General features: G+C 46.3%; 1 protein-coding gene across 1 annotated transcript in view; it reads right to left on the reverse strand.

Moving 5' to 3' along the window:
- The window catches only part of csmd2 (CUB and Sushi multiple domains 2), a 2,254,685-nt gene that overhangs the window by 156,583 nt on the left and 2,084,328 nt on the right, over window positions 1–13,774 (reverse strand). The window contains exon 47 of the mRNA XM_038801178.1: window positions 546–734. Within this exon, the coding sequence (XP_038657106.1) occupies window positions 546–734 (189 nt within the window). The remainder of the gene's footprint in view (window positions 1–545; window positions 735–13,774) is intronic.

Below are 13,774 nucleotides of genomic sequence, written 5' to 3' on the forward strand. Positions count from 1 at the left end.
CGCTGGGCCGATTTTTGGGGGGCCGGAGAATTTGGAGGATGGCGGGGCACCGACCCCCAGCGATTCTCCGAACCAGCGGGGGGGGGGGGGGGTCAAAGAATCCAGCCCAACAAATTCTCTGAGTGGGCTGTGAGTAAATGCACTGCACAGTGTGGTAGAGAAACCATAATGATCGGAATATCCCAGGATTGATATACGATCCACGTTGAACTTATGAATATCATGCAGGGTGTTGCAGAAGGATTGAAATTTGTCTCTTTCTGGGCAGGAATGGGGAATGGATGAAAAATAACGACCAGTATCCCACACACTTCTTAATGAATATGGAAAATTCGACAATGTAAGGATCAAACTGTACTGGGCTATCTTCTATAAGTTGAACATTTGGGTTTACAGAATTTGAGTGACATGTTGGAGAGTTAACAAAAGCCATGTAACTATGTTTCAGATTGAATTTAGTCCTTAATAAGGCCCCTGTTATAAAAAAGGTACAATGTATCTAGAGCAGGTCAACATAAATATTTAATAACTCTAATTTTATGTACCGTCAAATATTTCCAGTTCATCAAATTGTCTTTCACTCTGGAAGAACTCGATTAGAAGTGTGATGTTGAAACCTGGATCCACCTTAATAATCCATGAGCAGGTCTGAAAATGTGGATAATTTCCTGGGAAGCCTTGACTCAATATGACTCCTGAAGAATCCGTGTGAATCTCGTTCATTGGGCAGTGTGCTGAAAGTCATAAGGTCAAAATATTAATTACAGACATAATTTTATCATATCATCATTGCACATCAAATGAGAAAAAACATTATTTTGAGAAACATCCTCAATGGTCTTTTTGACACGAGTATAGTGAACCAAACATTCCCTAGAGCTTGTGGGTCCTTGTTTTGTGGAGCAAAAGATCACTCACTCACTGAAACATTTGTACACAGAGTGAACAGTGGGTGCCAGCTACTTAACATGAATGATGAGCAATCATCATCTGGCAATGACTCAATGGGCAGACAGATTCATTCTATTATAGTTTGATGTACCATCAATTGGACTCGAGACACGATTAAATCCAAACTGTGACCTTAATCAGCTAGTTGTTAGCCCGGTGGTCGACTACAGAGAAAGGCCGGCCGCCGGGAACTCTGGGTACTTATACCCCGCCTCGGAGGCGGGGTCTACTTGCCTCTCGACCAATTGGTGAGAAGTCACATGGCTAGTCCCAGCCAATCAGACGAGAGGCACATGTCCAGCCAGAGCCAATGGGAAACCCATGCTCTGCACCAATGGCAGTGCTCACATTCATACCACCACATAGTTCAACTCTGAACTATGTTAGTTTGCCGACTTTGCGGAGACAGCAAACTGGGACAGTCTTCAGAATCACACGGAAAATGCAGCAGATTTTGCTGCATTTGTTTTTTCACTGCAAGTCCCATGAAGCTGTTTTATGTTTGGGCATGAGGTTGTGTTAAAACCTGGGCCGGGATTCTCCAAAATACCGGCCAAGTGTTGACGCTGGCGTAACTACCGGAGTGTTTCATGCCGGCGTCAATGGGCCTCTTGGCTCAGCAATTCTGTGGGCCACAGGGGGCCAGTACGGTACCGGAGTGCTGCGCGCTGCTCCGGCGCCGATAAGCAGCCCTGCATTGCCGGCGCAGGTCTGCGCATGTGCGTGGTGGCTGTTTCCGCGGCAGTGCCGCGCAACATGGTGCAGCGACACTGCAGGCCCTGCGGAATGAAGTAGGCCCCCTCCAGATCGCACGTGCCCCCGATCACGCGGGCCTGGCCGTCGTACAGCCCTACCCCAGAGTCGGATCCCCCCGCCCCTCCCACCAGGAAAGCCACCGTGGCCGTGGGCCCAAGCTCCCGCCAGGTGGTACCAGGCTGTAAAATTGTGAAGATGATGTTTCTGTCGGATGACTCTGTACCAATTCATATCACCCAATGAGCTCAGAATCTTTACAACCTTATTTATTCATTATGTATGGACAAAGAAGTCCATAAATTGAGAAAAACAGTGCCTTAGAAATATGGGTTCATCGTTTAAAACTTCTGAGCTCACTTCAACAGGTGCTCCAGGAAAATTGAGCTTGACATAAATGCTCTCTGAGCAATCACCGTACTGATATGAAAAAGATATTGAACCTAATCACTCAATGGAAGCAATCCCCAATTCTGCCAAATATGACCCCTTATTTGCTTTTAGAGGGCGTTATAATTTTAAAGATGTCATGAAGTCATTTCACACTGTATCACACCAACCCATGGTAAATAAAATCCCATCGGCAGGATGGGTCAGTAATACTTATAAAAGATAGTGGGTTAATTGAATTGTGAGGCCACTTGGTGGGAAACAGCTTCCTACACTGCATGGGTTTTGGTAAGGTCATGGGTATCATGAACACTGAAATGAGTCAAGCATGGCCAAGCATTATCTATTATATTTTCACATTATGGTGGCTGTCTGAACTCTAAAGTGAGCGAAATAAGGGTATATCCACATCATTTTCATCCATTTGACTTTAATTAAGATATTAAAATGATAAATGTTGCAATGAATTTAATGCAGGAATAAGGGTTTGAAGAGATTAGAATAATCAGATGTGTTCTGTATTTTTATTCAAATTACTAAGGTTAACCTCCCGGGAGTGGTTTCATGCAGATTCAATCACTTGTTCACCGAGTTGCTGTGCTCCAACAAAACTGAGGGAGACACTCAGGAGTAGACAGGCACATTCCAGGTCCTGGTGCCTGCAAAGGGAGAATGGGAAACTCTTTCAATCCCCAGGCCACTCTTGCACATTTTAGCCTTGTTACTTAGTCAGAAAGTTATAGATCCAAGTCCCACTACAAAGGCTGGAGCACATCACCGAGACTGATACCCGGGTGAAGTACTGACGGGCCAATGCACTGTCAGAAGTGTCTTCTTTTGTATGAGGTAGTAAGCCAAGGCCCCCATCTGCCCTCTAAGCTGATGTAGAAGATGCCACAGCTCTATTTCAAGGAAGAGCTGGGGAGTTCACCCCAGTGTCCTTGGTCAATGTTTAATCCCTCAACCAACTTTTCACTGATAAAACGGATTATCTAATTATTACCACGTTGCTGTTCGTGGAGCTGACAGTGCACATATTGACTTGTTGCATTTCCCAGGTCACAACAAGCGATTACATTCCAGAAAACAAAATCTCTTGTGTTTGTAATGTGCTTTGAGATGCCCTGAGGCCATGAAAGCTGTATGATAAATGCAAATATTTATTTTTCCTTTTATTTATTGGCAGCTGGATTGGCAGAGGATTAACAGCCAAATTGCTAAGTGTAAGAGGAGGACTACAAAAGGGCGCAAACAGAGGAAACATCACGTGGCAAGCCCCAAAATAAAACTGCATAAAATACAAGTGAGCAGAATAGTACTGATATGAATTATAGTATGAGCATACATCTCACTTTATTTCGACGTTATGCATATTGGTTCCCAGTCTGCTTTCAGTTAGGTGGTATCATTTTTCACAGTTTAAGATTCACCCCACCCCCCTGCTGCTACAACGGTAATCACATCCAGGCAGCATTTTCAATTTACAGACCTGACATTATTTCAGGCACTCAGTTCAAGTTCATTCTTCGCCACAGATCAACCTACATTAATGTCATCTTCTGTGCGCTTTGTTCTGAGACAGCGACAAATACCGCGCAGTCAGCAGCAGCTACAAAAATACATACTGCAGCACAAGTAAGTATGCTCGGTTCAACTAAATCATAGGATTGACAGTTGTTACTGAGCATATGGACTCTGTTCAGTGGAGTGAATGAGCCCTGATGGTTTATTTATAATGATACATTCAAATTGCTCACTGACTATTTGTTCAACGCTGCCCAACCCCACACCAAATGCATCTCAGGGCACTTCCACATGATATGAAGTGGTCCCAGAGAGAGGTTGTAAAATGGAGCCCTGTGACCTTCATGAATCATTCTCCTCGTTTTAGCTTTTTCTTTCTGGTCACTTTTCCAAATAGAGATTGAAGACCTGTTAGTCATAGGTTCAGAGAGTTTTACAGCACAGGGGAAGGTGAGCCCATGCTGCCTCTCGAAAAGAATCTACTCTGTTAGTACTACTCCCCTGCCCTTTCTGCAGACCTTGTTTTTTGACTTCAATTACTTATTAAGTTCGTCTTTCAAAGCTCTAATGAATTCTGTTCCCACCATTGCTCCTAATAGAACATTCCATATTCCAGCAACCTTCCGCATGTAAATAATAAACTCCACACAGCTCCCTTCCTTCTTTCAATGATAGGCTTAAATTTTTGCTCTCTAGTTATTGACTCTTTGAACAGTGGAAATAATTTTCTTCAATTTACCATATCTATTTTGAACATCTCTGCCAGATCTTCTCTGAACCCTCTTTCTTTAAATAAACAGAGCCCTATTCTCTCTGTTCTTCATCAAGTTATGTTTCCCACCTCTCTTATTATCTTAATTAACCATTTCTGAACCTTCTCCAGGGCCTTGTCATCTTTTTTGTCCCCCCCCCCCCCCCCCATTTCTGTCTCTTTCATTCACCATTGCACTCACGCTCTTTCTCAAAGAGATGTAGGCAAATGTTCACCGAAATCAACAGACTGCAAAGATGATTTGTACCAAGTGTGCTGCCATTTGGCTATGCGGAACAAGAATGGGCCTTTGATTTGGATGGAGAGTTGTCCGAACCTGGGTTGCTCAGCTGACAGAAAATTGTGGGAATTTACTGTGAATCCAGTCATGGACAAAAGGCTGGGAAATGAGAAGGAATATCAGGCGACAGTGGTGTTTAGCTGCCCATTGCCATTATACAAATGCCAAATACAGTACCAGCAGAAGTATGAATAACGATGACTTTGCTCTGCACTTTTCCACTTCCCACTTTCTGACCTCTCGACTGAGCGAAGGTAGGTACTTCTTTTAAAAGTTTACTCACAGAGTCCTCTAGCTGGCAAGAACAGAAATGGTAGGTTTTTCCTTATTTTTTTTTCACAAATGAACAATAAGGGCGTGATTCTCCGGCCTTGTTGCGCTCTCGCTCAAGCGTAATGAGTGTGAATAGCGGGAGAGGCCAAAAACGAGATCCGTGCCGGGAGCCAAACAGTTTGCGATGCAAACAGCCCACTCCCAAAGGCAAAATCGGGACCTCGCCATTGCGTGGCAAGAAACCGATTTTCACCACGTGAGCCCCATTTCCCTGCAATCAACGAGAACGACCCCATATCCAACGGCCTCCATCATTCATCGGCCTCTTGAGCAAGTATTCACGCTGGTGCTGATTGGTACTTCTTTTTAAAAACGTGAACCTGGTGGAAGAGCTTCTCTGAGGAGCTGAGGAGGTAAGTAGCCATCTTTGCTCTCAGAAAAAGAGTCCGGGGACACTGGGACTATCACCCCAGTGCTCGGCGGGGGGTGGGGGAATGCAACCTCCGCAGGAGTGGACCGCCATGGGGTGTTGGGGGAAGGCGTTGGGAGGTCACCCACGGAGCAATCGCTCACAGCACCACCATGCAAACCCCTGGATCCAAACTCCATTCCGGGGGCAACCCTTTTCACTGCCCGTCTGCCCCACCGATCACCCATAACCTCCACCGACTGCTGAGGCCTCTGGCCGTGTGGCTGAAGGCTATTGCTCATAAGGAATTGGCAATTGTGGTTAAGTGAGAACTTGACACACGCCAAGTGGATTCCCGTGGATGGGCGTGCCATGTAGCATGTGGGAGTTATTGCTTAGCATCCCAATCACGCCTTTATGCCTGAACAATGTGCTCGAACACTGCGGGAGGTGAGGCCTTGTTAAGTGGACCAATTAACGTTGAATTGTGTTGCCGCCCTCACTGGGCCATGCGCCGAGAAGCTCGTGGCAATTCCCGCTTGGATATTTTTCCGGACAATCGCGTCCTAAATGTTTATATTATTACAAACCACAATGCACACACCCAATCAACAAAAAAATAGCATGCCCGTAAAAATTCAGGAGTTCTCCATCACACTTGCATTCCCAGAAGTGAAGGGCACAATCTAATGTCCCTGTCGTGCCCGAGATCTAATGAGATCTCACGAGGCATCGCGTCCTGGATCTCACCCTTGCAGTTAGGCACTCGATGTTCCTGAGCTCTGGGAATGAATGCTGGTGTCTGGGAGACCTCTCCATGGCGCTGTTTAGCACTGGTCCACACAAACGTGGATTGCTTTTGTTTATTGTCACGTACAGTGAAAAGTATTTTTCTGCGAGCAGCTCAAAAGATCATTTAGTACATGAATAGGGCGCACAAGGTCCACAATGTAAATACGTAGACACCAGCGTCAGGTGAAGCATACAGGAGTGTGTATTAATCACTTGGTGCAACGGGGGGGAGGGGGGGGGAAAGAGAGAGTGTGGGGGGGGGAAGAGAGAGTGTGGGGGGGGAGGTTTCCAGGCCATATAATGCCCCTGGGTGGTCATTCTCTGGGCTTGGCAGTACCCTAGCAGTGCGACTGGCACCCAGGCACCTTGGCGTTGCCAGCCTGGGATCTTGGCGGTATCACACAGGCACCCTGGCAGAACCACCTTGGCACTGCCCAGGTGACACTGACAGGCACTGCCAGGATGCCAGGTTAGCAGTGCCAAGGTTCCCAGGTTGCCTATGCCAGAGATCAGACCCAAGGGTTCCCTGCCCCTATGAGGTGGGGTGAGGGGGGGGCTTTAGGACCCCCTAACAAGTAAGTTGGAGCGTTTGGGGGGCTCTGGAAGCTGTCAGTACAGGAAATAGAGGTCAATGTGGCATCGGCAGGTTATTCCTCGCTGTTTCATAGCGGGGTCATTCTCGGCACTGCATGTGCCGAGAAACACCCGCTAACCACGACCAAAATGGGACCCGTTCCTGTGAAATCGCACCCGTAGCCATGAAATGTTGCAGACTTGTAATTCCTTTTGGTTCACTGAAGAATAGCGCCTGGGATTTATGGAGAAAAAATTAATTGAAGCTTATTTCTTGTAGTAGCGGATTTTTCTTGCTCCACTCCAGTCCAAGTGCATTTGATCCCCTGTAGCGAGAACCTGGTCCAAGTCCTCAAATGAATAGGTAAGGTCAACCCGAAATATCTGCCCACCGGTGGTTCTTTGGCAGGATCTTGTTCCTCTTCCTGCTCCACAAATTTGTCTTATTTAATGTACTTCCATGAAATCGAGATTCGGTCTTATGGCCAGAGTGTCTCTGTCTAATGTACGCACAAATGGTTTCTGACTATTAGGCCATTGTCAAACAATAAGATCCCATTTTCACCCATTCAAATGTCATCATGATAGGATACTTCACACAGAACAGGAGGGATTTACCAGCTGGTAGGATGTTCTGGTCTAACGCCGGCGCACGGGTTTCCCGGAAATGAGGTGTGCAGTCTACGAGAAATACCATCGACAACAGCAGGACCAGTATCTCTTGCTGGTCGGCTGCCTCCGACGCCAGAAAACACGTGGCGGCTTGATGGGTAAATCTCGCCCATATTCTGCAGTTGTACTCTGAAACTGAAAAGTCTGCAAGTCCTACTGTGCAACAGTGGGCGGGATTCTCCGACAGCCCGCTGGGTCGGAGAATTCCCAGGGGGCAGCGTGAATCCCGCCCCGTCGCCGACTGCTGTATTCTCTTGCGATGGTTTTCGGGCGGGGGGTAGGATTCACGCCACGCCGGTTGGGGCTGTTGGCAGCGCCCCCCCCCCGGCAATTCTCCGGGCCCCGATGGGCCGAGCGGCCACCCATTTTTGGCAAGTCCCGCCGGCGTGGATTGGACATTGGACATGGTTTCACATGGGCTGGCATGGTCCTCGGGGGGGGTGGCAGGGGGATCCGACCCTGGGGGGGGGGCACGGTGGCCTGTTCCATGATCGGGGCCCACCGATCTGTGGGCGGGCCTGTGCCATGGGCACACTTCTTCCTTCCGCGCCGGCCCCTGTAGGGCTCCGCCATGGCTGGCGCGGAGAAGACACCCCTCTGCACATGCGCCAGTATACACCGGCCGGTCTGCGCATGCGCGGAACCACGTCAGTGATTATGAGCATGCGTTAACTCACGCAGTCCCTTCGGTGCCGGCTGGCACGGTGCCAACCCCTCCGGCCAGCCCTGCCCCTGGAAGCTCGGAGAATTTAGCTACTTCTGGTCGGCCCGACACCAGAGTGGTTTGCGCCGTTTTTGACGCCGGAGTCAGGCCATCGCGCCGATCGCGGAGAATCCCGCCCAGTTTGTTTAATTATTTGAAGAGGTGCAGCATTAACCACAGGAAAGGTCTATTGCATTTTAAAGGCTTCTCAAAGATATGTCTGGAAAGTACATTTGCATTTTAATGTTTTGTCCAGATTTGAACGTTATCCCAGGTGCCATGTATATTGACAGAAAAGAAAAGATCACCCCACCTCTCAACTGCATTGTGTTTTAATTTGCCCCTTTCAATTTCATACTATACAAACCCACAAGTCAATATTACATTAATGTGACATTGTTAATTATGGAATCTGCAGGAAACATCTGCCGGCAACAAGTGGTTAGGTTGCTCCAGTTTCAGGCTGTATGGTCAATCATGGGAATACTTGTTGTGATTTTCATCCAGACAATTAAGGCCCAGAGAACCGGAGAATCACAAGGGCCGGAGAATATGGTGCCCGACCTGTTAAGTGGGTGCGAACCCCAATCCCGTCGCCAACAAGGGTCCGGAGCATCAGGAGCCCAATTCTCTGCTGCATCGGGAACCCTGTTGCCGGAGGCAGGCAGCGGAAAAGTTTGCCCAATGTTAATAATGGTAAAAGCTAAACTTGAACAGGCTACTTAAAAAGCATATCAAACATTTTAAATTAAAATAATGCAAATTCAATCAGAATCATTTTTGAAATGCTGAACCCTTCATAGATCAAAGAACAAAGAACATTATAGCACAGGAACAGGCTCTTCAGCTCACCAAGCCTGCGCCAATCCAGATTCCTTATTTAGAACTGCTACTTATTGCCCAACCGATCTTTACCCCTCCATACCCGCCCCTCTCATGTATAAAACTTGCTGTTTAAATAGATGGGTCAGTGTGCCAGATGTCTTTGTGGTAAATTTATTTAGGTGGACATCTGCATAAAAGTCTTTGAGAAATGTTTTCAGAAAGAAGAAAAATAGAGGGAAAGAGGAGGATGCCAAGAGCATGGAGAAGGTGCACAAAGATTAATGTCTGTAACACCTCCCCCCAATATAATACTATAGATTAAAAACTAAAACTGTGATTATGATGAGAGACTAGACACAGTGCGGCTCTATTCATTTGAAAAGAAAGCAACAAAGGGAGACACAGAGTGTGACATAGAAAAAGACAGAGGGCGTGATTTGATGGCCATGTCCTGCCGGAATCAGGATGGGATGCCGGTAGATCCTGGGAGAGGCCTCTCCTGGGATTCCCAGTGGCTGTTACGTTACGTTTCGTGAGATCGCAAGGAAATTACGACAAGTGAGGCATCCGGAGAGGGGCCTAAATAGCAACACAGTGCCATTAGATTGCGTTAGCACCAAGAACGACCCCACTAATACTGTGCAGAAAGGACTCGTTTTTTTAAAAATCGCATGCAAAGAGTGTGACCGAGAAAGAGAGACAGAGAGTGTGGCAAAGAGAAATAGAGAGAGTGACAAAGAGTGAAAGAGAATGACAGAGAGGAATGGGTTTTCCGGCTATGAGGCGTGCAATCAAGGAGAAATCCTGTTGACAATGGCAGGACCGATAGAATGCAAGGCCTAGGTCTCACTTGGCTCAGTTTTGCGCAATCTCTGGAGGCCCCAGCATGTTCCTTGACCCCCTCCCCCAAACTACAGCTCACTATGAGGGCATCATTAGGCCCACCTGCATACCCCCAAAACCCATGCAGGGCACCACCGGCCCAATCGACCCCTCACGAAAAAAAGCCAGCTTGCATCTTGGCATATGGCCCTTCAAGCCAGCTGCACCATTGAATAGGATCATGGCTGTGGCCTCAAATCCACTTTTCTTCCCCCCTCCCCTGCCGCTCCCCCATAGGCTTTGACTCCTTTTGACAATTGTAGATCAAAAAATTTATCAAACTCAGCCTTGAACATATTCAGTGACCCCCACCTCCACTGCTCTCTGTGGTAGAGAATTGCAAAAGTTAAAGACCATTGAGGAAGAAATTCCTCCTCATTTGTCTTAAATGGAAGATCCCTTAATCTGAAACTGCGCCCCCCAGTTTTTGATGCTGATGGGAAATGACAACTGGCCATGATATTCACTCAAAGCACTTGATTCTTTACAATAGATGAATTATATCAGTAGATAGTTTCCAAAGACGAATCAAGGCACTTACATTTGAGACAAGAAATCAGCAAAATCAAATTATGGCTCAACCCTGAAGACCTCTGCTGAGAGAGATGGATGGTAAAGAGATCTGGTATTTGCAACACCTTCTGAGATTAAGCTGCATCTACTTTTAGTAGATTGATTGCTTTGTTTGCCTATTTGTTGAAATGTTATCCTCAAATGAACAAGCACTTGTTCTTTATAGTAATCATCATTCAGATTAGGCACTCGAGGTTAGATATGGCACAGTCCGACATAAAATAAAGCTCCCTGTACACTTCTTCATCATAGTACTTTTATCTTCTCATTATATCAATGCAAATTTCCCATTTCCAATTCCATTCTGTCTTATAACACTTGAACTAGTTATTTAGCGCTGAGTAAAGGAACCACTTGAACTGTAGACTTGTCCCTTTGGGAAACTAAACTGCGACAGTTTACAGTAATTTTATACAGATTTCTTACAGCCTTGTGGAGAAGGATGGATTTGTTTCAAAAGCTTAAAGTACCGTGTGCCGCTATCAGTCCATCTTCTAAAATACAACAATAAACGTAATCCTAAACCTTAACTGTGCTTCGAAAAGGATAGCTGGCAATATTTATGCTCCTTGTGCTCCCACTCGGGTTAGGAGATCCCATTCCCCTCATCTTGTTTGTTCTCCTCTTTTGACGGCCTTCACGGAGAAAATTCTCGATTATGCATAAAAAGAGCTCCCTTTGATACTTCCTGCATTGAGGTTTTCCACTTTTTCTCAGCACCAGACGTTTTTCTCATTGTGCGTTTCTACCTTCCTGGCAATAGGTGGTGATGTTGTGCATTGAATAATGGTTTTCTCTCCAGTACATCACGCAGCATACTGCAAACCTGCGGTGCTTTGGCAAAGGGGAAAGACAATCATGCTTCTTTTGTTCATTTCTATGAATGTGCAGGTGACCTTCAAATAGGAAAGTAGCAATGTTTCATAATGGTGCTCTCATTTGCTGCACAGACCCAACTTGCATAAAGGCACCAAGCCCAAAGCACTTTGGCAGTCTAAATAACTTAAAATAATCAATGTGAGAGCTTGCAGATGATTAAAGCATGGTCTGGCATTTGGCAGCATGTCTGAACTATGCTTTCAAATATGCCTTTTGTTCTGAGGATGCATCATTCACAATCGTTCTCGAATTACGTCCGCACGCGAGCAATCTCAGTTTCCAACCAACTGGTACATTTGGATACTGTGGGGAAGAACTAGTGTCGACAGTGTACAACATCAAACTCAAAACATCACTCTCACTGTCAGTTCTAATATACAGTGATCCGGAGACACTCCTCAGTCAGTCCTCCTATATACTGATCCGGATACACTCCTCACAGTCAGTCCTGTCATATACAGATCTGGTTACACTCCTCACAGTCAGTCCTGTTATATACTGATCCGGATACACTCCTCACAGTCAGTCCTGTTATATACTGATCCAGATACACTCCTCACAGTCAGTCCTGTCATATACAGATCTGGTTACACTCCTCACAGTCAGTCCTGTCATATACAGATCTGGATACACTCCTCACAGTCAGTGCTGTCATATACAGATCTGGTTACACTCCTCACAGTCAGTGCCGTTATGTACTGATCCGGAGACATTCCTCACAAACAGTCCTGTTATATATTGATCCAGATACACTCCTCACACACTCAGTGCTGTTATATACTGACCTGGATACACTCCTCACAATCAGTGTTGTTATATACTGCTCCGGATGCACTCCTCACACAGTCAGACATGTTATAAACTGATCCGGATACACTCCTTACACAGACAGTCTTGTCATATACTGATCCGGATACACTCCTCACAGTCAGTCCTGTTATGTACTGACCCGGATACACTCCTCACAGTCAGTGCTGCTATATTCTGATCCGGATACACTCCTCACAGTCAGTGCTGTTATATACAGATCCGGATACACCTCACACAGTCAGTCCTGTCATATACAGATCCGGATACACTCCTCACAGTCAGTGCTGTTATATACTGATCCGGATACACTCCTCACAGTCAGTCCTGTTATGTACTGATCCAGATACACTCCTCACAGTCAGTGCTGTTATATACTGATCCGGATACACTCCTCACAGTCAGTTCTGTCATATACTGATCCGGATACACTCCTCACAGTCAGTCCTGTTATGTACTGACCCGGATACACTCCTCACAGTCAGTGCTGTTATATTCTGATCCGGATACACTCCTCACAGTCAGTCCTGTCATATACTGATCCGGATATTCCTCACAGTCAGTGCTTTTATATACTGATCCGGACACACTCCTCACAGTCAGTCCTGTCATATACTGATCCGGACACACTCCTCACAGTCAGTGCTGTTATATATTGATCCAGAGACACTCCTCACACAATCAGTCCTCTTATATACTGATACAGAGACACTCCTCATACAGTCAGTCCTGTTAAATACTGATCCGGATGCATTCATCACACAGTCAGTGCTGCTCTATAATGATCTGGAGACACTCCTCGCACAGTCAGTTCTGTTATATACTGATCAAAGAATCGTAGAATTTACAGTGCAGAAGGTAGCCATTTGGCCAATCAAGCCTGAACAGGCCCATTGAAGAGCACCTTGCTTAACCCCAAGCCTCCATCCGAACCTAGTAACCCCACCTCACCTTTTGGACACTGAGGGACAATTTAGAATGTCCAATCCACCTAACCTGCACATCTTTGGACTGTGGGAGGAAACCGCAGCACCCGGAGGAAACCCACGCACACACGGGGAGAAAGTGCAAACTTCACACAGACAATCACCCGCGGCCAGAATTGCACACGGGACCCTGGAGTTGTGATGCAGCAGTGCTAACCAGTGCCAGATCCGGGGACATGCCTCACACAGTCAGTCCTGTTATGTGCAGTTCTGCATTCAAACAGCAAATGGGTCAGTTATCCTGCTGTGTACTGGCCAGGATTTGCTTCTCACTGTAAATCAGCACCGTTAGTCCTATATATATCTGTTCATGCTCCCCATAATTAGCAATGGGACCACCATTCCTTCTATTCATTGACCTGGATGCACTGCTCAAGCTGTCCTTAATGTTGATGTCAGTCCTGTTATATGGTTATATTTTTTAAAAATTTAGAGTACCCAATACATTTTTTCCAATTAAGGGGCAATTTAGCATGGCCAATCCACCTACCCTGCACATCTTTGGGTTGTGGCGGCAAAACCCACGCAAACACGGCGAGAATGTGCAAACTCCACACGGACAGTGATGCAGAGTCGGGATCGAACCTGGGACCTCAGCGCTGTGAGGCAGAGTGCTAACCACTGCGCCATATTACATGGTTATTTTGAGCAATGACTTTGCATGAATAGATTCAGCTTACTTGCTCATTACAAACGAATGAAACAAATGTAAATCAATGGTTTGAGTAAC

The sequence above is a fragment of the Scyliorhinus canicula genome, chromosome 1, assembly GCF_902713615.1.
Source record: "Scyliorhinus canicula chromosome 1, sScyCan1.1, whole genome shotgun sequence".
Lineage (NCBI taxonomy): Eukaryota > Metazoa > Chordata > Chondrichthyes > Carcharhiniformes > Scyliorhinidae > Scyliorhinus > Scyliorhinus canicula.